Raw genomic sequence first — 26,697 nt, forward strand, 5'->3', positions numbered from 1 at the left:
CTTGTTCTGTCTGCTTTAAAACATCCCTCTGCAACATTCTATTTCTCTCCCCCATCACCTTTTCCCCCTCTTCTCTTAGATCCCACGGTTCTTTTGCTTTCTGGCCCTTCTCTTTATACTATTTCCTTCCAAAGTATGCCAAGTCTTTTGCCCTATCTCCAATTAATAGGAATATTTGGTGGCCTTTTGACCCAAGAGCTTTTTTTCTCTATAAACTAGATCGAATACATATAGTAAGGTCACACATACATTGAAACCTCCTCAACTTGAGACTGTTTCAGATGGATAGTGCAGTTGTACAAAACCCATTGGCATTTGCAGTCTGTGAATCAGGAACAAGGAAGAAGATGGAAGATTGTATACCAACAGTGCATGGTGAGGAGATTTTACAAAGCTTTATCACATAAGATGCAAATCTTAACGATGGCCAGTGGTGCTTTTTAGGTCTTGTGTTAACTCCCTGGAGGCTTCCTGGCCTAATTCTAACTTCTTCATCCATCCTTGCAGTCAGGGATAATGAGATTCAGGCTGACAGTCAGGGATAATGTACAGAAAGAATGTGCTTTCACTCCTAGGATCATGGAAATCAGACAAAAATAAGGGAAAGGATGGACTGACATTTTTTAATGAGCTGGCTGTAGCTTCAAGCCATTTCTAATCATTATTCAATAATTGTGTGTGTATATTAGTGCTGTTAATAATTTTAAAGCTAAATCCAGGAGGACTGGAGAAACTCCGCCACCAATAATCAGAGAAAAATAGGCCAAGGCCAGAATGTCTATGAAATGTACAGAATTGTACTGAGTAATTTTCTCTCTAGAACCAGAAAGTATAACATGGGAAAAATTAGAGCTCAATATAGAACCTGAAACTCACCAGACTTATTCATTCACCAAACATTCAGTGTTCAACCATCCTTACCAACCTACTCTAATGTTGCAAATGTGCTAGCTCTTAGACAGGGTTGTTCAACCTTGGAACTGTTGACAGTTTAGGTGGATAATTTGTTGCTGTGAGAAATAATATATGATGTTTAGCAGCATCCCAGGTCCTCTACTCAGTAGGTGCCAGTAGCACACATCACCCCCGCAGCTGCAACAACTAAAAATGTCTGTAGACTTTGCCAAATATGTTCTGCAGGGCAAAACCATCCGAGTGGAGAACCAATGCTCCTGGATGAAGGTATTACTTTTTCTCAGAAGGATAATGTTTATTCATTATTTATGTTATGCCTTATTCTTAAAAAGGATTTGAAGAAGCTTACAGTGAATAAAATAAAGACTGATGATTAAATGACATAAATGATGAGGGAGAGAGACATACCAGAAATCTAGGCTGAAGACAGCAATTATATTTAAAGAATATATTTAGCTTTGAGATTCCAAGGGGACAAATTTTAAAGGAAAATAAGTTATATAATTCTTATTGACTGACAAAAGAAAAAAAAATACTAGCTTTATTTGAGTGAAATTTTCTTTTTGGTTTGGATTTTATTAGGAGACACATGCCATGATGTTATTTTCGTAGCAATAAATTTTTATTAGGGGATAACTAAATAAATGTTCTTCTTATGTTCATCCCTAATATGAATCCATGAGATGAGAGCAGAGGGAACAATTATAAACATTAATTTCATGAAGATATTCTTTAACCAGATGTTCATCATAATTAATTTTAACAGTACTTGGTTAAGAAAAGTCATTCCTGGTAAATACACATGATGGACCTCTCTCTGCACCAATGAATTTCATTGTTATGCATTCAGCAAATAACGGAAAGTCCTCTCTGGCTGTTTGAGGAGAGTGCTTTATGTTTACAAATGGATTTAGTTCCCAAGACCTGACTTTGAAGTCACACATATGACTTGATGAGTTGCCTGTTCTTATACCTGTAGCAGTACCATGCTGACAGAACCAGTGAAGGCTCCAGCCTCAGTGGCACCTTACTGGAAAACTTGTATAAAGCAATCATTAGGCTAAGCAGTGTCACTGATGTGAGGACTGGACTTCTTGACTCCAGAGTTTTTTTCTTTTAATGGAAAAATAAGTTTGTTTTCAAATAGCATGTTAGTTTCGTAAGGCTGTCGTAACAAAATAGCACAGACTGGATGGCTTCAACCACAGAAATTTATCTTCTCACAGTTCTGGAGGCCACGAGTCCAATATCAAAATGTTGGCACATTTGTTTTCTTCTGAGGCCTTTCTCCTCAGCTTCTCAGGGTGTCCTCACTAGGTCTTTCCTCTGGGCACATGCATCTATGGTGTCTCTCTGTGTGTCCGAATTTGCTCTTTTTACAAGAACTCCAGTCATTCTTGATTAGGGCCCATCCCAAGGGCCTGATTTTAACTTAATCACCTCCTTAAAGACCCCCATCTCCAAACACAGTCACATTTTGAGGTACTATGGGTTAGAACTTCAACATATGAATCTTGGGTAAACACAATTCGGCCTATAATAAAGAACTTGCATGTTATTGTCATATAAGTGAGGAATTATTCGAATACATTCATTATCCTCAGTTGGCTCCATTAATCCATTCCAATAGATAGGTGTAAAGAGAGAATTTTATCCACGGTGACAGAGGTTTTCAAATCTCAAACATTTTTCAGGGCTGAGGCAGGCTTGAAAGTACTGTGACAAATTTGTGTCATCTTTTTTAGCAAGGGGAATTTATGCGTATTTCAGGCTGTACAAAAAGTCTTCATTCTGTTGGTGTTCCAGGAACCCCATTCCAACCCTTTAATCTGACCTCTCTGATCTGATTTACTCCCATATGCTCCCTAATTTTCCTGTCTAGGAAAAGAACATGCATTTGCAAACATCCCATGGATGGTAAATTAAGGGTTTGTAGTAACTGATTCGACCACATGTTCTGGGTGTATTCTCTCATTAAATCATTTATTTATCTTCTAACAAATATTATGGTCAATCTATTGCATGTACTAAGTATTGAAGAGACAGTGACAAAGAACATGACTCACCTTGCTCTAGAAAACAGAAGAATCACAGAAAGAGAGTAGCTAAGCTCCCTGAGGATAGATTTCAGGTGCTGACTTGACATGGTGTCCCATAGATTCTTCTGGATCGGACACTAATTAAAATATTTTACCCCATGATTTCTACAAATGGTTGAAATACTCCTGAAATGCTTATATTTTGCTATCCACAGTGGTGTGCCTCTCAAGTGGTGTCCCTAACTTTGATTCTGTATCACTCAGCACTATGCCCAGAAATGGGACATGGCCTTTGGGGTACCTGGGGGTGAGTGGCAGGACTAGTGTATCCTTCAAAACTCAGCTTTTCTCAGAAAATGATTTCTAGAAGTCTCCTTCCAAAAAAATATTCTGTGAAGTTCTTTTCATTTCTTTATCACATAAATAAATATTCATAACCTTCATGGTTTGGACATTCAAAAGCAGCTTTGATCTGGTCTCAAACTATAGATGCTGTGACCCTGCACAACATTCTTGCTTTCCCCATCTGGGAAATGGAAGGGATCTCTCCTTTATAAGGTTATCTCAAGGAGAAAAGAGATAATGTCTGCTAAGTGTCTCTTGCTGCGGCGTCCAATAAATGTTCGTTCATGCAAGATGTTTGAAATCACAAATGACCTTTTCCACTGCCACCTTCCAGAATTCGAAATCTCCCCCTTCATTGACCTGCGACAGGTCTACCAAATATTTTATTCTTTTGAGATTAAACATTATGTTTAAAAATCTTTTATTAATAAATAAAATGTCTTACCTGAGGAAGAAAAAATGCATATAATGCATTCTCAGATTAACTGATCACAGTAGTTAGATGACTACTTAGGAGACCTGTGGAATCTATGGCCATGCTACCCTGAACAAGCCTGATCTTGTCTGATCTCGGAAGCTAAGCAGGGTCGAGCCTGGTTAGTACCTGGATGGGAGACCACCTAGGAAGACCAGGTGCTGTGGGCATAAAAAATAAGGGATTGTAAACTGACAAGGTCCTTATAATCTGTGAAGTCAACCAAGGGGTGCCTTACCAAAGAAACAAAAACAAAAACAAAAACAAAAAAACCTGTGGGGAAAATAGACAATTTTCTGGATAGATATCTATGCATTCTGGTTTTTATTTATGTTGCATGCATATTGGGATTGTAATTGGGGGTGGCTTGGGTATCAGGACCAAGAAGCATGCAGCAGCACTGTTGGTAGGATGTGAGGGGTCAACCTTGCCAGATTAGTGTGACCTCTCTACGGTGGATATCAGGAAACCAAGAGGCTGCTGGATGCAGCTCAGAAGTGGTTGAAAGAAGAAAATTGGTTTCACAGCAACTCAATCACAATTTGCCTAAGCCTAATTGTAGAAAGTGATGAATTTCAGTTATCATTTCAACTTTAGTGGGAAATGTTTTATTAAAATGTAATCCTGGGAATAATTGCCATTTCTTTGCTTTTCCTTTTTGACTTTAGTGTACTGTATCTGTAGCTCCAGAATGTTCTTTGGTATGTCCATGAGTATAAAACAAATCTAAAACTGAGTTTCCTTTGTAACAGTTTGGACTGTGGAACTACCCAACCATCCAACACTCTGTATCAAGAGAACATTATATTCCCCAAATTGCCACCTACTGTTAGAGGGTCTTCAATGAAGATAATGGAGAAGTGATGCGAAGATGACTTAGGGTGCAATGAGAAAGTTCAGAGTATAGGGCAGTATGGACTTTCAGAGAGTCTCGATGTGCTATAATTGTGAACAGGGCTACAGTCTCATTTGAGTAGGTGCTTTTGCTGTTGTTTTCTTCTAATAGTACTTTCTTGAAGTATAACCTGTGTATGTGTTGCATGCCATGCTGTTGAGTTGGCTCTGACTCCTAGCAACCCTATGAATGAGTAACGTCCACAATGTCTTATTCTTAACAGCCTTGCTCAGCTCCTGCAGACTCATGCCTGTGGCTTCTTTTATGGAGTCAGTCCGTTTAATATTTAGTGTTTCCCTTTTCCTACTGCCTTCTATTTTTCTCAGCATCACTGTCTTCCAAAGAACCCTGCCTTCTCATGATGTATTAAAAGTAGGATAGCTTCAGTTTTGTCATTTTTGCTTTCAGTAATGTTTCAGGCTTAATTTACTCTAGAACCCACTTGTTCATCTTTCTGACAGTCCAGAGTTTATACATTGAGCTCTTCTCCAACACCATATTTCAATTGAATCATTCTTTTTTTCCTATCAGCATTATTCACTGTCCAACTTTCACATCTATAGTTAGTAATTGGGAATATGAACGTGTGGATGATCTTAACCTTGGTCTCTAATGACACATCTTTGCTCTCGGTGAACTTTTCTAATTTTTCCATTGCTGCCTTTCTGAGTCTCAGCCTTCCCTTCATTTCTTGGCCACAGTCTCCATTTGAATTCGATGACTAAACGAAAGTAAGCAAAATATTTAACAATTTCAATGTCTTCATTGTCTGTATTAAAGTTGTGTGCTTCTGTAGTCATGATTTTTGTCTTTTTGATATTCTAATGCAGTCCTGATTTGGCACTTTTTTCTTTCACTTTCATCAGAAGTCATTTCAAAACATTGCTACTTTCTGCTAGTAAGATGATGTCATCTACATATCTTGTTATTGATAATTATTCTGCCAATTTTCACTCCTCCTTCCTCTGAGTCTAGCCCAGTTTTTCATAGGATATGTTCGGTATACAGATTAAACAGCAGGGAGATAAAATGCGTCCTTGTCTGACACTTTGCCTTTAGGAAACCATTCTGTCTCTCCATATTCTGTCCTGACAGTGGCTTTCTGCATGCAATACAGGTTACACATTAGGATGATCAGGTGCTGAGGCACGCGCATTTTTTGCAGAGCAACCCATAGCTTTTCTTGATCTACACGGTCAAAGGCTTTTTACTGTAGTCTATATAACATAGACTAACCTTCTTGTGAAATTCTTTGGAGCATTCTAGTATCCAGCAAATGCTCTCGATTAGATCTCAAGTGCCTCTCCCTTTTCTGAATCCAGCTTGAACATCTGGCATTTCTTGTTTCATATAAGGCAGAGGCTTTGTTGCATCACCCTGAGCATCATTTTTGTGGAAATTAGAGCAATGGCACTATAGTTTCTGCACTCCCTGGCAACTCCTTTCTTGAAGGTTGGAATGTATATTGAACATTTGGGCCATTGTTTTGTTTTCCATATTTGTTGAAATATTCTTGTTAGGATTTTCATTGATCCAGTCTCTGTAGCTCAAAATAATTCTATCGGTGTCCCATAAACCTCTTGTGGTTTATTTCTTTCTAATTCTTTCAGGACAGCTTTCATTTTGCTTTCTAGAATAGGCTAGAATAGAAATATAACATACACAAATTAAAATGCAGATATTTTAGGTGTACAACTCAATAATTTTGTCAAATAAAAAATTCTCTGTAACTGTTAACCAAATAAAGGCAAAGAATATTTCCAGCACCCCAGAAAGTTCCCTCTTGTCCCTTTCTAGTTAATCTTCCCATCTCAGAGACAAAGACCCCTCTGCATCTCTAAATATCAGATTCCACTTTTAAATGGAATCATTATTGTATGTGTTTGTGTTTGACTTCCTTAAGAGCTCAACATAATGTTTTTGAGAGGTTTATTCTGTTATTCTGTGTAGCAGTGATTATATATATATATATATATATATACACACACACACACACACACACACACACATATACATAATGCTTTTTAATAGCTATAAATCAGAAATTGTTCACTACAAGATTATCTTTTGTGAATATATATATATATATACACACACATATATATATGTGTGTGTGTGTATACATACATACATACATACATACGTATATAATTTTTGCCAAGGTGTAGTACTACAGTGTATGAATATACCACAGTTTGTTTTCTGTTTTCCTGTTAATGGACATTTGGGTTATTTCCTTCCGTTTTGTTTTGAAGAACTAGCTGCCATTACATATCACTGCAGCTTGGAGACTGCTTTCTGATGTTGCATCAGAACATTTATTTATCAAATCGAGTTCTTCCATCTTGTGCATCACTGACTTATTTAAGGTAGACTTCCTTACGCTGGTGATGAAGCAAATTAAAAGTCTAAAACCAGCAAGTGTTTAAAAAGTTTCTTATCTCACCTTGGCTATTACAAAAGTCAACACTTGAGAATATTGACTAAGTTGGATATGGAAGTTTATAGTTTCATGCTCTGCAAACAATTACAATCCAATGTAAATTAGTCGTGAAATTAAAATGAGTCATAATTATAAAAACAGACAAACAAAATGTATATACATGTGTATCTGCATATTATGTACGTAGAAGCAATAATAATACTTAGACTAATATTCGGTTGCTTTCATTGCAAAGATTAGAATACTAATATGTAAAATGAGAATCAGAAATTAATTATGTAAATACACTCATAGATAAGTAATAACATTAATTCAATCTAATTCAACAAGCGTATTCACAAAAGATAATCTTGTAGTGAACAATTTCTGATGTATAGCTATTAAAAAGCATTTGTTTTATGAATAATGGGAAGTTAGAGGTGGGTAGATTGTGGCATCTGACCACAAACACATCAGTAATTTTGGTTAGTTTTAATCTGTTTTTGAACATGTTTTAAGGGATAACAATATTTTAACTCAGATTTTAAAATAGTAATAAGAAAATATGTAAAATAGTATCAACGTTATTAATGATAATTCAGTCATTTCCATATTATGATTAATAAGGAGAGATAGGAATGGATAGAGTAAAAAATTAAGGCAACAGAACAATTATTTATAAAAAAAGAAAAAGAAATAGAAGTGAGAGAAAACAGCACTTCAGGTATCACTATAGCAGGTTAACTTTTCCATCTTCCCTTCCGCTTCTGTTTTCTACCTCACCAAATTTGACTTCAAAGTCATTTGATTGAGGTTCCCCTTTCCTCTAACTGTGTCTCCTGTATTAAACATGGAGGCAAAAGAAAATGGCTTGACCTGATTTTAAAACCTTATTCTTGCCCTTAGAAATCTTCCTAAGTGCTTTATTTTTAAAAAATTAATTCACTATAATTAAAGGGGAAAAAAAGAGGCTTAGCAAAAGTGAGTAAGGGCAACTGATTGACAAATAACTTCATTTATAAAAAATTGTTTTAGAAAACTTACACATAGCCTAATTCAACTCAGCTGGTAGTTACATAAGACCCAAGAACCAAAGCTTTCTTATAACTATTCTCATGAAATTCTATAATAATATTATCTGTTTTATGTATTTATGATTTCCTTTTAAAAACTGATGGAAAGAACAGCATGCTCCTTTTTCCAATGGGCTCAAAATAAGGGCCAGACTTTTCCTTTAAAGAGCTTTGTTTTCCATATGCTAAGAGAAAATTGCAGAGCAAGGCTGGCTGTAGGTTGGCACATGAAGGATTTCTACAAAATCTTTAAATAGATATACCCTTAATTTTAATGATATATTCTGATCATTTACATAATATCTTAATATTTAAAATTGATCTTAGAGAGCTTGTAGAGAAGGTTCTTATACTTAGAACATATCTACCCACAGAGATTCTTTTTAAAAGTTGTGATTTTCATGAGCTGTGGATCTCTATTGGAGAAAATAAACTAATTTATTATAGAGAATAATGTGAAGAAGACAGGGTGTACTGGGAAAGTTCAGGATGTGTCAACTGTATTCTTCAGTCCCTTGGCCCAATGAAAGGTACACACTTGTTGAGATATTTGCCCTACTTGTCTCTGTAGTATGAAATTCTGATCTGAGGGTTTAATATGGCCATCAGCACCCTGTCCAGCTTACCCAGAAGAAATCGACCTTCTAAAGTTATGCAACACCTAGTCACTGAATCACTTCTGGGGCCCAGGGTGACACTAGGCTCTTGAAGCATATTGAATGAACAGTGAACAAAACAGACCAGGTCCCTGATTTAGTGAAGTTAAAAATCTCCCTCATCTTCTAAACTTTAAAGAAGAGGAGCAAGGTGAGCAGCCAGTCCAAAGGTTTTAAAAGAATTAAGATGAATGCAGCGTCATTTTGAGGTCCCAATGCTCGCAACTGAAAAGAACATCAAAATGTGTATTCTGAAGAAATGCCGAAGAAAGTGAGTATAAACTATTAACTGAATTGCCAATGAAAGGCCTAGAAAAAAAATGAGTGTTAAGACTCAGAACCAAGATGACGTGAGGGTGGGATGTAAGGACTCAGGAAGGTAAGGGCAAGGGAGGAAAGTAGTTGAGGGTGAAGGGTTCATTTGAATTCTAGGCATCAGCAGAAAAATTTCACAGGTTTTGTTTGGCCTTGGCAATAATTCTCATGGGTGAGTCAGTGTCACTTAAATGTATTGAAACTAGAGGGACAGAAATAAATAGAGAAGGTACATGTTGTAATAAAATACTTAAAGACTTCATGTGGAATAGGGAAACATATTTTATTACCGTGGACAATACAAAATCAGGCTTTAGGACAATCCTGGCAAGAGCCTTCTAAAATTAGAGCCATATGCAAAAGGAGAGGTGACTCTGGAGCTGTTGGGTCCTAAATCATTGGAGAATGCAAGAGGAAATCAAACATCCTCTTAATGGCATTGTTAGAACAAAATAGAACTAGATGATATAAGGCCCTTTTCTATGGAAATTCTGAGCCGAAGCAGAAATGTAAACTTAACAAACTAGTCTCTGGAACTCTGTGTGGAAGCAGTTATTTTTATTTTCCTTGAGAGACCCAGAAGGTTTAGCAATATTTATTTAAGTGTGTGTATGTGTATGTGTATGTGTGTGTGTGTTTTAATCTATACTGACTGTGCAAGGACTGTCACAGTATAAAATAATTTAGTTCTGTGAGGAAAATGAAATCGAACTGTTCATAACTAGCTGGGAAAATTGATGAAGAAAATTTGCAAGTGATGAAGTCTCTCAAAGATAAAAAGGATCTGTGTATTGCATAACCACACAGAGGGTATCATAAGAACTGAGTATCCCAGTGACAGAGATGTATTTCTGCAGTTAGTAGCAAAACATTAATACTGGAATATGGGGACATGAGTTGTATTATAAATAAAATCAGGTCTGTTGACCTAGAAGACAAGGTATGACTATAAAAAGAGCAATACTTTATTGCAGGAAATTAATTTTGCTCTTTATGACATCAACCTTGTAAATACTCTCAACCCATGAATTATGTTACCCACACCCTAAAAAGCTATCTTAAAGATTGTCTTAAAGATTGCAACCTTGATTTTTCAAGGAAAAAGATGTTGTTTTTAATATTTTTTATTTGTTATTTTGTTTTGAATGATCTTATTGGATATGTAATATTTTACATCTCTCTCTTTTTTGTTTTTTTTTTCAGGTGAGGCAACCTTTGCAATCTCAGAGATTGCAAGGACCTTGTGAGCTTACAATCCCTTACTTTTTTATTTTTATGCCTATCGCACCTGGCTTCCTGGGTGATCTCCCATCCAAGTACTAACCAGGCCGCACCCTGCTTAGCTTCCGAGATCAGACAGGATTGGGTTTGTTCAGGGTAGCATGGCTGTAGACTATTTTACATCTCTTAAAGCAGAAAGAGAAAGGGATAGATTTTGATGTTTAAGAATTCTAAATGCAAGGATTTTGATAACATATAAACAAAATATGCTCTCATGTTAGAAGGCATAATAGGACTATATGAAATTTAGAAGAAAGAATAATCTAATCAGCTAATGGCTATATACAGCTAGCTCCTCAGCTAAACATAAAGACTTTCTCCTTTACATGCGTGTTTATGAATATAAAGGTAGCTCATGTTCCTTGTAGAAAATTGGAGGAAAATTACAAAGAATGAACGAACGAACGAATGAATGAATGAACAGCCATAACCTACCACCCACTGATAAACACTGTTTATACTGCCCTTCAATATATTTGTGTGTGTGTGTGTATAAATGACATATATCACACATATATCCTATTTTATGTACATTGTTTAACCCCAATGATGCTGCCTTTCAGATTAATAGAAATATATGGGGAAAGGACAGCAGGAGAATAGTGAGATGATATGAAAATACTTAGACAAGTAAGTGGATCATACTGCAAAATTATATGGAAAATCATGTCTCCATAAATTATTACATAATATTTATTTCTTCAACTGTTTCTAAAGCTGGTGCAAAGTTCTCCAAATGGCTATGACTCCTAATATGGTCACCTGCTGAGACTCTTTGTTCTCTTCCCCAGCACAGATTGGGTGCTTATGGTGTATGAGACTGTTTTACACACTTTAGGCTGTGTCTTAACTTGGAATTTCTCTCATTTGATATTTTACCTCTGGAATCACCATGCCCTGCTTGTCTACCTGGTTAATACCTCCCATCTTTTAAATCTCAGCTTAAAGTGTCCCTGTTTCCCGGACAATCTTTCCTGATGTACACCATGTAGAAATGACTCCTCTTTTCACTCTTCTTGTGCAAGTTTTACACTCCACATCTATAATACATAGTCCCACATACATATGCAGCTATCTTCCTCTACATTCTGAGTTGCTTAAGGGTAGAATCACTTTAATGTCTGAATACCGAATCAAGCATAGTAATGGAGAGTTAGTGCTCAATAGATTTGTTAATTGAGTGAATTAATGACTGAAGGTTGGTCATGTAAACTAAGATATATGCTTTTATGTAAATTACCTTTCTATGAATATATTGATGAAGAAGAGCCTGTTTTGCAAATGTCAGAAGCAATAATTCATAGGGAATTCAGATTATTTAAGAATAGTATGTATTTCTGTATAGAAAACAAAAGAGCTGAGCTAAACAAGAAGGAAGAGGAGAGAGTCGTGTTGCAGAACTCCCGTGGGGACAATATAATGGGCACTCTTCTCCAGTGTAGCCATGTTCTTCTCAGTAGAGAAGTGTAGGCGAGAGGTTCTTGGCACACGACATCGGCAGATATGGAATCCAGATCTGGAACTGCTTTCAGTTAGCTTATTAATTAACTTAGTAAGTTAGTTAACCTCCTTGGGGTTGAATTTATTGATCAGTAAAGTGTGGTTATTAGATTAGATCATCGCCAATGTTACTCTTGTTCTAATTTTTAAAGATAAGGCATAATGATATAATGTAACAAATTAAGATTTCAGTTCAAATCCATAAATAATTAGAATTGAGAAATAAAATATGATCCTGATTCACACAGTCATTTTTCTTGTTTATTGAAATAATCAAGAGTCAGGGAGTCTGAAGATGCCCCCACATACCTCTGCCCCTCAGCCTGTCTTAATACTTTAAGAGCAACTGTAGCTTCTTTTAGGGAAGGCATTTTTTTTTTCACATCCTGTGAAAAGTTTCAGTGTTATCTGGGGAATGGGACCCTGGGTAGGTATGTTTTACTGTTGGATGGAGAATGAAAAAGATCGTAAGTGCAGGACTGGAGGCTGGCTAATCCTTTCTTATTCTCTTCCTTCTTTCCACGACCGCTAACTGAGTACTACTTAAGGTGTGTCAGTGTGTGCCTGGCCCTACGAGGTGGAGCCCCTGAGGTCACGAGCTCTGCTTTGGGGTGGCTGGGAGTGGTCTGGAGCCAAACAGATCTTCCCCCTGGGAACTTTCCTTCTGAGAGCTCAAGAAGCTGAGGGTCTGTGAGCATGAATTTACTGAGGGAAAGTAGAATATCCCTTCAAAGGGCACCTAAGGGAGCACTTCACAGTCACAAAATGGAAGCTATAACAAAGGTCTTGGAATTAGGACACCTGGTTTATCCCTGCTAACATGGATAAAAAGCAGCACTTGAGTATCTGCTCTGACTCTTGTAGCAGGGTTTAACTAAGGGTTAAACTTGAAACTTTATACTACAAAGATATGTTAAAGTGCCATCTCCTGTATGTAGTCAAAAATCTCTAATATAAACTACCTCTGATAATTGTCCTGCTGGAACTAAATCTATTGAGAGGATCGCTAAGCTCATTTATGGAGAGATGAACACAAGCCTGTGAGCATGGCCAGAGCTGTCTTCTCCTTAGCCCAGCTGACTGCATCAGTTAGGTAGCTGGGGGAAGAATAGTTCTGTCTGGATAGTTTATTCCTGCCAATTAGAGAGAGATCTATGTACTGATGTGTCTTAGTGTTTCAAATTTATGTATCTATCTATATGTAGATATAGATATATCTACATATATGTAGATATATCTATATCTACATATAGATATATCTACATATAGATAGATACATAAATTGAATACTTGCTATTGTTGACTCACACCGGAAAATTTATTGCAACTATTGGGTACTCTCTGGAAACCAGTTTCATATCTCTGTAGGAACTCAGAAGGTAAAGTAAGTGGCAACATAAAAGGGCAAAAGGGGCAAACGAATGAGCAAAGAGACATTTAGAGAGCAGGGCCCTAAAATGTGTTTATTTAAAACTCTGCCTGAAATCATTCTCTTTCTGAGATGCCTCTTCATTTGTCCACATCAAATTCAGTGAAAAATATTTCTGATTCCTTTAAAAATCTTTGAGTTGAATGATACCTTTCATTTGTAGTTAGTGTCAAGTCTACAGTTAAGGCAAATTGTTACTTAAGGAGCTAAATTTCTAAAAGGAAATAGCAATTATCTATTGCCCATACAGTTATATAAAAATGAAAGCAGAATAGGGAAAATAAGACTTTCAGAATCTATTTCCTTCATTTGGTGATAGCCTTGGGCCCCAATTCGCATATTGTAGAGCATCACATGTCTAGCTTTAGTTTTATTCAGTTTGATTCTATTGCCCTAAATCTCATGAAAGGCATGTTATAAACTCAAGAAATTAAATTCTTTATGGATTTATATGGACTCAGAAAATGCATCCTCACAACGCACAAAGGAGCAAAATGGATCTGTTTCCACAACTGCTGGGAATTGCTGTACGTTTTTTTCTGAAGGATGCAATAATTAAAGTAATAAGAAATTCAGGTAAGCAGGTGGTATCAGAGAGACACAGCCAATAATAAGACATGATTCTGAGCAGGGAGTAAAGCAAGGGGGTACAGAAGCAGGCAATCATCAGAGATTTAATTAAGTAAACAGCTGGTGTTAAAAATATTATATTTGTACGAAACATGACTCTAATTTAAAAACTGGCATTCTGGAGCAGTTATCCTGTCCATGGTAGTGGGATTGGATGGATAATTGTCAGGTGTGAGGCAGCTGTATTTCCATATGCGTTAGATATTAGGGTAGGGGTAGTAGACAGAATAATACCATTCCCCACCCCCACCCAAAAGATGTCCAAGTTCTAATCCATGCAACCTATGAACATGTTAGTTTACATGATGAAAAAGACTTTGCAGATGTGATTAAATTAGAGATTTTGAGATAGAGAGACTATCCTGGATGATTTGGGTGAGTCCCATGTAATTACCAGGATTCTTATGAGAGAAGCAGGAGGATAAGAATCAGTAGTAGGAGATATGACAACAGAAGCAAAAGATTGGAATAATGCAAGGAAAAGACCACGAGCCATGGAATGAAGTTGGCTTCTAAAAGAGGGGAAAAAATAGCAAGCAATTTCTTTCCTCAGAACTATGAGAAGGAACTAGTTCTATAGATATTATGGCTAAAACCCAGTGGAGCTGATTCGTGACTTCTTACCTTCAAAACTCTGAGAGAATAAATGTGTTCTTTTAAGCAACTAAATTTGTGGTAATTTGTAGGTTACTGGGACTCAGGGGAATAATTTAAGGATCTAATTTTTCAGTTTTTATGTACAAAGTAGGGACTAGGCTCATGAATATGGCATTAGTTTATAATGATACCATTTCTTAAGTACACTGCACTTTGGAATTTACTTTTTCATACATCTTTTAGAAGTAGATTACAAGATTATAAGCAGATTAATAGCAACTTTTCCAGAAACCTAAGGCTTAAGATATTTAGCTAGACTTCCTAAAACTGAGCACTAAGACAAGAATTGGTCACAGAGTTTAGAGGGAAGTGATCTCAGAGTTGTAAAAAGTTTTCAGAGATGTGTAAAATACAGTAGTTTGTGATGGACTTTCAGGTCAGACACTTCACTTATGAAATATTATTATAAATTGATGCCATATTCCTGAGCCTAGTACATAAGAACTGAAAAATTAGATCCTTATTACCCTGGCAACAATGAAAATAGTTTTCTAAGAGTCTTGAATTGGTAGTCTTTCTAAGAGACTTGAATTATAAGTCTCTTTTTTCTTTGGAAATCAGTAATGTTTCACAATTATCTTTGCCAGGGTCAGGAATTTAGTTATGTATTTTGGTGTATGCATGTGTGTGTGTGAGTGTGTGTGCAGATGCACATGTTTACGTACATGTTTAACTCATATATACTAAATACAAAGAACATAATCTAGAGCAATTAATTGTTATGAAAGTGACGATTTTAGTAATTATTAAAGAGAAATGAGTCACATGTTAAATATAGATAAGATATCGTATGTACACATAGAATCATTGAATTGAGATTATAAATGAACATTTATTTCTCAAGTTTTTGAAAATTGCATAATATTTTTTTCTGTTGAGATATTCAATAGTCTTTTTAAAAAATTAATTCACTGATATATCATTAAAATAGATGTTATCATCTTCTACTACTGATATAGAGTAAGGAAAGTTAAGTCAATATTCACAGCTCTGAAATGAATGTTATGCACATTTTGGTTTCCTTTTAACATAGAAGGCTGGAAGGCACTAAGAATATTTTTTCCAACATATTAGCTAGATTAAAAAAATACACTAGATTCATAAAGTTAAACCATCTGCTAGTATCAATCTGGTATTGCTTCTATAGGGAAGAATGTTCACAAGTTTTTGGTATCAATAGTTTCTACTTTTTCTTTATTGAATCAAAATATTAAGCAACAGTAAAATTCCTTCCAGGTTTTTTTAAAATAGAAATCTGTTGCCTACTAGAAATAAATCTAGTCAGCAAAATCAATCAAGACTGTTGATTTTGAGACTGCAATCACGTGTCAAAATCAAATATAAAATATTTTAACATTTATTTCGATTATCCTTTAAATCTAAAGATCAATAATACTACCACAGAAAAATGCAAAATATATTATTTGAACTTGAACCGTAATGAGTAGGTTGCCTACATTCCCAGAATTATACATTTTCAAATAGAACCCATTTATCCAGAACAAAGGATAAAAACATAAATACCAATATATCCTTTTAAACTCTACTCCAGCTCATGCTAAATTAGTTTATAGTAATTTTTTGCGTGTGAAAAATGTGTTGGACCCTCATATTTTATCCTTAATTTAGAAGATGTTTAAAGTGTTCAAAAATGATTGGTTCACAATGAACGAAATAGGACAAAATAGGATGTGACAAAATAGGATGAGTCACTCTGTGTAGAGATGATCAAATAAGTAAACAGGATACATTTGGGGAATATTTGTTTCCACCCTATGTATCCCTCCTATTTAGACCCACTGGGAGGTAAAGGAATTAAAACAACAACAACAACAACAACAACAACAACGACAACAACAATACTAAAGTTTCTGAACACAGGTGCTCTGAGGCAATTAAAATCTTTTCTAACCAAAAGGTGTGTGATGTCGAAGCAAAATAGAATACAACAGAGTTAATAAGAGCAAAACTCATTTATACTTATATAATTTCATTATACCATATTTCATTAATTCTAAGATGCAAATATATCTTATGTATAAACATCTCTGAAATTGGTGTATGTCTTATAATCTATGGCCTTACATAGTTTAATAAACTGAATTTTTTTTTCCTTTCCTTGTCATACTTAAAATAATAATGCATCTTAAAATAAATGATTTCTTAGATTTAATGAACTTGTTTATTAAGTTTAAATAATGACTGTGGCAATGGCAGAAAGAAAAACAGGCATATTGTTACTTTGCGAAAAAATAAAAATTGATACCATTTATTATAAATATCAGTGTTACAAAATATGTTCTTTGGACTTTTTGTTTAAATTGAAATAAACACAAAATTATGTACTTTTTCTGGTAAGCCATGTATAAACTTATCTATTTCGAACTTAAGCAAACTTTGCTGAAGTTTTCACCTAGAACATAAAAACTCAGATGGCAAGGGGAAAAGGCTTCTTCAGTAATTAAATCAATGTCAATAAGGCCATATATCATTTATGTACTCCTCTCTCTTAGACTTCATTTACTTTTATATTTCTAGATAATTCTAACAAATATGTTCGTCTAGTTTCCAATTAATGACGGATTTGATGTAACGAATTTGAGAAGGGGCAAATTGTCAATTGGCAGCCTGAAAACAAGGGAGAAAACAGGGTGTAGGTAGGATGAGTCACTAAGAATAGTGGTATAGTCCTCTCCAATTGAGGTGGACTTAGTCTGGCATCCTTCAGTAAGCCCCAAGAGTATCACTGTTGGAATTCAGAACTCAAGCTGCATGTTGTGTTAGGTTGAGCCTTAGTCATCAAGCAGAGGCTAAAGTACTCTCTGTAGATCCTGAATATGGGGTTGAGATTGTGTGCAATCCCAATAAAATTTTAGATGCCTTGGTGCTTAAAGAGTTCAAGCACCATAAGATAATTCATCCTTGAAAGACTGGGCTAAGCAAGATTTTCTGTTCCTCTTATTTGGTATTAACTGTCTATGTCTATGTATTTAACATTAATCCTTTCAATAAACAAATATTTATTGAGTGCCTACTCTGTCTGGCACCATTTTAAGTACTGGATATGTGGCAGTAGACAAATAAGACAAAATCTGTTCTTTCATTGGCTTATATTTTAAAAAAGCAGGATGGTGCAAACAAATAAGGAAAACATAGAATTTTTAAAAGTTGTAAATGCTATGTAGAACCATAAAGCAGAGAAAGGAGAAGGGATTGACTATGTTTGAAAGTTGTGATTTTAATAAATTTGTTAGAGAATACCTTGACTGAGAAGATAATATGTGAGCAAAGACTTGAAGGAGATGAGAGGGTCAGATGGAAGAGCAAGTGTAAAACTTCTGCCAAGGGGCATGCCAGGTGGTTTGAGAAACAACAACTGTAGAATGAAAAGAAGGAAGTAGAGATGATATCAGATAACAAATGAAGACAGTTATGGGATACAAATTATACTGGGTATTGTAGGCACCATGAGGACTTTGATTTCTATTGAGGTGTAGGATTTTGAGCAGGGGCATGATATAATCTGATTTGCACTTTTAACACTTTAGCCACAGGTGTTGAGAGCATATCAAAGAAGAGCAAGAGTGGATCCCAAAGGACTAATCAAGTAGCTATTGTAATAGTCGAAAAGATGATGGTGGTAGGTAGCAGTGGAGAGAGTGAGAAGTAATCATATATATTATGTATGAGGTAGTAAAGAAAGAAATGAGATTAGTATGATGTCAAAGTTTTTGGCCTGAGGAATTTGCCATTTCAGAGATTGGGAAAATTGAAGAAGACTAGGTTTGAGAAGGAAGAATGGGAGTTTAATCTTGGCCATGAGATACTCACTAGACATCTTCATAGAGATGTCAATGTAGGACTTGTTCATTGAAGAAATGAAGACCTGAGTGATGAGGAGTTAAGTGATTGCCAATAGCTACCATTTATTAAATTAGTACTATGTGTCAGGAACTACTTTAAGTATTTTACATACATGTTCTCATTTAATCCTCATAATAACCTTATTATATTATTATGATTGTTTTATAAAAGAGGAAATGGAGACTTAGAGAGGTTTAAATGAATTGCTCAAGGAAACACAGTTGAGCCTATAATTACTCCAATTGTGGTTTCAGCCACTGTTTTATATTACCAAGAGGAGTATGGGCAAGGGGCCATAAAAATGTTCCAGGCAAAAGGAACAACATATGCAAAGTAGAGGGGCCAAAGGGAGCATGACATTTTCAGGAGAACTGAAAGCACAGGGAAGTAGTTGAATAATCAGCTTCCAGTGAACTAATGCTTTCATAGTACCTAATTTAGATCTGTTTTCTCATAGGCACACATATTAATCTCTGGGAAGAAGGAAAATGTTTTTATTGTCAGTATTTAGTGAGTAGGGAAATAGGATTACAGAGCTAAATTAGCAAATATATTCAGTTACAAACTAAGGTTTGAAATCGAACTTCTTTCACCAAAACAAAATAATTTGTGCATTTCTTATTTAAAAAAAAATCTTGCCATATACTCATTTAAGTGAGGAAATATACATAGAAATACACATATTTTGATACTGAAAAAATATGAAAATTGGAAAAGAATTTACAAGATAGAAATGCGCGATCTGGAAGATAATGAAAATAATAGCTCTCATTTTTGAACACTAATGTGTCAGACACTGTATTAGGATCTTTACATTCATTTACTAAATTTCATCTCAAAAGAGTTGAAAAGGAGATTCTATTATCATCTCAATTTTAGAGATGAGAAAATTGAAGCTGAAAGAGAATAAGGCAACTTGCTTGAGGTCATTATATAGCCAAGAAGTAGCAGAATCAAGACATGAACCAAGACTGTCTGAAATCAGAATCCAGACTTCTAACCGGTTGGTCGGGAGCCACTCTACCTGGGCAATACTTCATTTTTCGTTTTTATAAAGTCAAAGGTGAAATTAACAACTGCGAGGAGCTTCTCATGAGTGAGAAATTATCTTCTGAATTACAGTAAAATGTGGATTTGCGTTCACCCGCCCAGAACGGTTTTTCACTGTAGTTTTGCACATGGCTTTTATCACAGCTTAAGACAGCAGATGGCTCTCTTGCGTTTTCTTTCGCTTACCTCTGTCTGCAAACAACTAAACAGCGTTTTGGGGAGGTAAAAGAGATTAGGCTAAAAACCCTTGATTATGCCGATGCTGTCCCCACCCCAAGCTCTCTTAAAATAGGAAAAACACATAAGATAGAAACTACCGCTTGTCTTGTGAAATTCACAGCCGGAATAGGAGCCCTGAGACAGGAGTCCGCTCTTTCAGGCACGGCGCCAGGGGTCTGAATGCATCAGGAAAGAGTATTTTCCGGTTATCAAAAAGCTGAAAGGCTTTATGCTTCAAGATGTGTGTTATTAATGTCAGTCAGTAGAAGCTGTTAGGATTAATTTTCTTTCCACCTTGAAAAAAATTTTTAAAAAGGTAGAAAGCTGCTTTTAAGGGAGGAAGGAGAGTTTCAGAGACTCACAGCTAGCGCTGCTGCACTCAAGGGAACTTGCTTCCGCTCTGAGAGCGGCTGCCAGGGCAGGATCCCTGTCCGTGGTGCTGAATCGCAGCCTTGTCTGTAGGTTGCAAACAATGAAGGAGCCAAAAGACCGATCTCCCCAATTATCCAAACTAAGGAATTGGAGGAAAGACTGCAGTATAAGAAAATGCCGGGAAAGAAATTAATTAACACAGCCATAATAATACAAAGCTTAATCTCACTCTTCAAATTAATATAATAGACACATAAAGACAAAAAACCTTGCAAAGCAAACTAGGATTATGTTGAGTGAAGGAGTTGACTACATTTACGAGACCAATATACTTAATATTTTGATAACAACTGAAATGTCCAAATGGCCTCTCTTCGGTAATGGAAGGCAGGAGTAGCTACTCTTTGTGTTAATTTTGGTTAATTTTTTAAAAGACACACTTTAATTGCCTTTTAATAGATGTATCCATCTCTGTAGACTGGCCTTCCTTTTTCACGCAGGAGCATGGCAACACAACATAAATGCACACTTAGTAAAAATGTAAGAAAAAAAGGCATTTACAACAGAAAATAAAGTAGTAGAGATAGAGCAAAATAGTTAACACCACCCCTTTTCCTCACTTTTACTATCTCGTGGATGATTAGGGTTTTCAAATTTCTGGCAAAATTACTCCCATCTAGTCCTTTAAATAATTGTGGTTATTTTGTAGATATAACATAGCAAGGTAGTGAAAATGAGCTAATAGAATATATTCTTTAATGTTAAATATGATCATACTAAAGCCAATGATATCTACCTTGGACCCAAATCTATACCCCTCCCCCCCACCTTTAGATTAAATTATCTTCCCTAAAGGGGACTTGTTAGCAAATATGGAGTGAATGGAGCAAGTAGCTGAGCAGCAGTTGCTCACATGGAGAGGTTTTGGATAAGTTCTGTAGAGCAGAAGGTGTCTAGCCTCTCTGTAATCAGCCTCTGGCTGAACTTCTCCCACTGGCCTGGCTGCAAGTATTTGTAGCACTTTACTGACTATTTCTGAGACAAAGAAAGTTTGTGTTGGTTCAGAACTGCTCCCTGGGCTGCTTTTGGAGTGTGCCTCTCCTCTCTTACCTGCTCTAAAGCAGTCACCAGGGAAGTGATTGTTACAAGTCTCTTGACTACCAAATGAGTTTTCTATCCTCCATCCTTCACAATAGATTATGAGAAGTCTAGTTTTTGCATTTCTTTTCTTTACTTTCCTGTAAAGATAAACAATACAGCTAAAAGGGAGGAAGAAAAGGTAAGAAGCCACTAGCAAAAGCTGTATTTGATTCTGTCACTGGGAGTGTATCCTAGAAACCACAGATCTGTATCATCCAAGTGTGAAGTGTTTTTTTCCCTCCCAACCTCCTTTCCTAAGGTGCCCGTCACTTATACTCTTCCTCTTGGACCTTCATGTTTTCAGTTATCCAAGACAGAGCACTGTTGGAACACAGACAGGAAATTCAGAAGAGGAGGCAGCAGCTGTTGTACTTGAATTTCAGACAGTTCATATGTCTCTACCCAGGGACATCAAAGACTGTAGCTCAGATTGGACTGTCCCTCAGTCTGGCTGCTTTTTGTTGTCACTGGAATACCGTGACACCCTACTCCGCCCTTAATATTTCTGTGGTGACTTCTTCAATATTCTGTTGGTGTTTATCCTATCCAGCTGCTGTTTTTGTAGCAGCTACATCTGCTGTCATTTCCTTCAAGTGCTAGAGAACAAATTTGGAAAGGTGGGGGGGGGGTTCTTCCCACATTACCTTACCACATCTTCTCACCTTCTCCTCATCCCTCCTTTTTGCTCCGTGTTACCGTTTTAAAATGACAAGCCTACCCTTCCTGGTAGCAGAAGAGAGAATCCAGCAAGTTTGTGTGGACTAGGTAAGGAGTGGAGACGCCTCCCTCCTCAGGACACACTCTCCTCCCTCCCAGCCTCCCACTTCCCCCTCCTCCTTCCCAGGGTGGGGTGGCTTTGGTGCCGAAGGAATTAGCCAGGAGGGCGGAAACCACCTCACCCTCCAACCGCAGCTGAGAGTTTCTGTGGACCGGGAGACACGTTAAGATCCTAAGCTGCGGACACCTCGGAAACCTGCGAGTTTCATCTAAGAAAAAGAGCTACGATAATCTTTTAATTCCACCTGCTTTGGCTCAACCTCTTAGCACCCAACCCCCTGCAATCCGTTTTAGCATTCTTTATTATTATTATTTAAAAAAATTATTATATATACATACATTTTTTTTTTTCTTTCTGAAGAGAGACATAGGAGGGGTACGTGAGGGGGTTGTGGTGGGTTAGGAACGAAGCGCTTTGATTAGAGATCTTCGAGAAGAAGATTGGTCTCTCCAGATGCTGATTTCCAAAGCACTTGACAATCACCAGCAGAACCCGAGAGCGGGCGGCGGCGGCTGCGGCGGCACCGGCCAGGGGGCAGTTCCTGCCCGGCTCTGAGTCCTGCCTAGCCCGCCCTGGACGGACGGACGGCGCGCCGAGACCCGGCCGGGACCTGCTTTCCGACCAGTGCCCCGGGAAAAGGCGGCCAGCTCTACCGCCTGCCCGGGAGGCGGGCAGAGCAAAAAGGCAGCGCGAGTGGCGTTGGCGGCCCCCAAAAGGGCTCCGGCGGTGCGCGGTGACCCGCAGCGCCCGCAGCTCCAACCCTACTCCCGGCTCCGACGCGGCTGGGCGGCGGCAGAAAGGAACTCGAGCTCCCCCGGCTCGCCCCACCGCGACCCGGGCGCCTCTGTGCGCCTGGCCACGCGCTCCGTGGAGAGGGCGATGGGTCCTAGTCCAGACTGAGCATCCCTACCCCTCTCCCCAACCCTTCTGGCTTCCCCCCTGACTCCCTAAGGACGAGCCGCGGTCCGCACCGCCCCTTCCGTCTCCCGTGCCCCTAGCTCCTCTTCCCTCTGTCCTTGCCCTTCCCCGGACCCGCTCCGGGGCCACCATGGCTGCGGCCATCGCCAGTGGCTTGATTCGCCAGAAGCGGCAAGCGCGGGAGCAACACTGGGACCGGCCGTCTGCCAGCAGGAGGCGGAGCAGCCCCAGCAAGAACCGCGGGCTCTGCAACGGCAACCTGGTGGATATCTTCTCCAAAGTGCGCATCTTCGGCCTCAAGAAGCGCAGGTTGCGACGCCAAGGTCTGTGTGGGTCACTGTTGGGAGATGCACCCTTGGATCTTCCCATCTTCTCGCCTGCATGGGGCCTCTATGGGATTCCCCCCTCCTTCCCTCAGTCTACCAGTATCCCCACCCCCAGTCTCCCTTCCCAGCGCACTGAGCGCCTTCGGAACGCGGGAGCTGGTATCCTGGTCTTAGGCAACCTGTAGCCACTGAAAACTCAACCCTGCCAGGATCCGGCAACTTGGCCCGGCTCCCTGCCTCTTGCTTTCGAGTCTTATGCGGGCTGGGTTTCAGAAAAAATCTTTCTACTCCGAGGGTCTTGGCTTAATCCGGGGACAGAGTGTAACTCAAAAAACGCTGGGGAAAGATCTCCACAACACCTTGGGTCGAGCTGACTGCTTACAGTTTGATTGTCATGAATTTCTGTGTGTGTGGCCTCTTTTGGTTTCCCAGGTCTACTGGAAACCTCCTTGACTTCCAGACCTCGGTGAAATGTGATGATTCCCACAGCGCCTTCAGCAGGGGCTAGTGTAAGAGAAGTGAGTGGAGGAGATGTGTGTGTATGAACTAACGGCTGGTTCAATTGAGATTTACGAGAAGCTGCTTAGCGTGCAGCACTGATCATTCTGAAGCCCTTAGGTCACATTTTGGGATGCAGAGAGGGGCACAAAAGGAAGAATGAGTCTGAATTGGGGATTTGGCCAAGTATACATCCCCGATATGTATCAGTTTTAATGCAAAGACTCACGAATTACATGAGGCAAACCAAGCGGTCATTACCTAGGGATGACTAGAATAGTTGCCTTACTCTACACATTTTTTTTTTTCTTTCTGAGAAACAACTAGCGCCCAGCATGACCTTCTTTTGTTGCCTTTAAAATGTCAGGGTCTGAGAAGGTAACTCTCTCAGTAGCCGGAACCCAACGGCTTTTGTTCATCTCTGCTTGTCTCCACATTCAGTTGCTAAGGGCGGTTGCTTTGAGAGCACGAGGGGTGTTCTGTGGGAGAAATGGGGTTTGCTTGCTTTTCATAAATATGCGGGCTTGCAGGAAACATCAAAGAATATATTTACGTTAATAGGAGTATATGTTTGCCCAGCATATTGTATTCTCGGTGCCCAGCTGTATTTGTTTTAAATGCCCTGTTGTTCCAAAGACAGGGGAGAAAAACATATGCTATACATTAGATTGTTTCACACATTTACAGATTTATGACCAAAAGTTTTAATGCACATGTGAATAAAGGCTAAAGCTTAATGTTTTTAAGGGGCGATAGCTTATTGTCACAATTAGAAATTGGAGATTACTTGCTCTAAGAATCAAGCTTAAATGGCAAACAGCCGAGAAAAATTATAGTGAAAGTTTTAAGGGAGATAAAAATTATATAAATATAATACTTCTTGATGAAGTATTTGGAAACAATGATATTTTCAGAAGGGTGTAGAAACTATTAAGAAAACTGGATTTTAATTTTCTACTTTAGCCTAGAGCTTTATCCAGCAAACCCTTATGTTCTAAGACCAACTTACTGTTTTAAATATCGATGATCCATGGAGGGTCACATTATCATGACTTAAAGTGTTTGCTTCTCCTTTTATTTCAACAGATTATCTTTTAGAACCCAGTTCTCACTAGGTGGAACTCCAAATTTGTCATGTACTTGAAGTAAATAAATATATTCTCTTCTGGATAAGATTATTTTAATGTAAACAATGATTAAAACTTACTGTGTGTATTCTTTAAACACACAACCAGTAGATGATTTTATAAATATGGACATAAATGTTTTGTGTCATATTGGATGATGAAGGAGGGTTTGCTGTATACTTCTGAATTTTAAAATGAGAGTATACTTTTTCCTCATTTTAAGATATAAAACGATACCTGAGCTCCCTGGTAGGCTATTTCACTCTTTCAACCCTGACTGCTCTCTTGATACTCACGAGTTCAAAGTGATACGAGTTCATGTCTCAATGATCTGTAAGAAAAAATATATTTATGGTCACTTTTGCTATCATATTTTTGATGGGGGTATGGAAAAGAAGATAAGCTAGAAGGAAATTTCAGCAGAACCTCTTTTTTTAATCTTCCTTATATTTCTTATTCCTCCTTATTTATTCTTTAGTGAAGAAAAATATAGATATATGTTTTGAGTATCAGAAAAGTTAATTTTTATTATTAATTAAACAAAATATTAAAACTATATTATGTAAATTATACATTAATATATGATTGTATGGTTTTATATATAATATAATTATTTCACTGTTTTATTAAATACTCTTTTAGGAAATATTCACTTTTTATGAATATTTATCTTTTCCTCTAATACTTACTCTTTACATTAGAATTGCCCCCAGGAAATTTAAAAAATTTGTTTTGTTAATTCGAATATACAACTTTTAGGTATAACAACTCTATATAGCTTCATGTTTGAAAATCATTAATTTGACAAATAGTTATTGAATCTTAATGTGGCAGGTTCTGCTCCAGATATTACATGTAGAGCAGTGAATAGAGCAAATGAAGTTCCTTCTGTCATTGAGCTTACAAACATGGGATAGAAAGTCTTTGCATATGGGAAGGAAGAAGTTAATAAGAAATTACAAAACTCAAAATCCTGTAAAGCATAAATTGGGATGAGGTAGAGAACCATAGGAAGAAGGACTTAATTAGATCAAGTAGTCAGGGTGGGCCACACTGAGAGCTACAGGTTGAAGGCAGACATCTGAGAAGCCTACAAAGGTTTAAAGAGTAATATATATGTGTGAAGACTTTGAGGCTGGAAAAATCTTAGCCCGTTAGGAGAAGCAAAGGAGGTGTAGAAACTAAGTATACTTTTGATTGTATCATAGTCTATTTTGGCTGAAGTTAACATTTTGATAGGTAAATACAAATACATTTGACATGTTGGCAAACACAATAAAGAATAGCTCCATATTTGTGGTTTGGGATCAGGTAATATGCAATTCTTAAATGTAGAGATTTTTTTTTCTTTTTAATGTTTCTTTAAGTAGCAATTTAATGTGAAAAGTATGACATATTTACTTATACTCTTGGTGGAACACTGTTCCCTACTCTGATCACCTCCAACCCCATAAAAAGATAATTTTTGTACCAGCTGAGAACCAGTTATACTATTTTGTCCTCATTTAAGGGAGAGAAATTTACAGTGGCTTTTATTGCTTGTATGGGCACCATGCCTCTATCTCACCTTTTCAGATTCATCTCCCTGAATCCTTCCCCTACCTCCATAGACTTCAAATACCATTTAGATTCCCAAATTAGCCACATACTTTCAAATCCCAATACTTTTATTTGTGCTTTACTTTGTATGTAGAATCTTCTGTCTTCTATCTTCACCTGCTGAAATTATCCCCATTTCTTAAAGCTTGGAGAAAATGTCATGTCCTCTGAGAA

The 26,697-nt window shown here is 37.5% G+C and overlaps 1 protein-coding gene and 2 pseudogenes across 7 annotated transcripts in view; 2 read left to right on the forward strand and 1 right to left on the reverse strand.

Annotated features, from left to right (window-relative positions):
- FGF14 (fibroblast growth factor 14) overlaps positions 1–26,697 on the forward strand; it is a 565,286-nt gene that overhangs the window by 377,665 nt on the left and 160,924 nt on the right. Inside the window, exon 1 of one of the 7 annotated variants that reach the window (XM_015587340.2) lies at positions 23,083–23,296. The exons of 5 other annotated variants lie outside the window; for them this stretch is intronic. In XM_015587340.2, coding sequence (XP_015442826.1) covers positions 23,104–23,296 — 193 coding nt within the window. In that variant the 5' untranslated portion in view covers positions 23,083–23,103. Of the gene's footprint in view, positions 1–23,082; positions 23,297–26,697 lie in introns of those variants that run through there. One more of the 7 variants, XM_025044984.1, reaches the window with a different exon arrangement.
- Positions 3,826–3,944, forward strand: LOC112477821 (annotated as a pseudogene).
- LOC112477842 lies at positions 10,412–10,529 on the reverse strand (annotated as a pseudogene).

This window comes from Pteropus alecto, unplaced genomic scaffold (genome assembly GCF_000325575.1).
Source record: "Pteropus alecto unplaced genomic scaffold, ASM32557v1 scaffold13, whole genome shotgun sequence".
Taxonomy (NCBI): domain Eukaryota; kingdom Metazoa; phylum Chordata; class Mammalia; order Chiroptera; family Pteropodidae; genus Pteropus; species Pteropus alecto.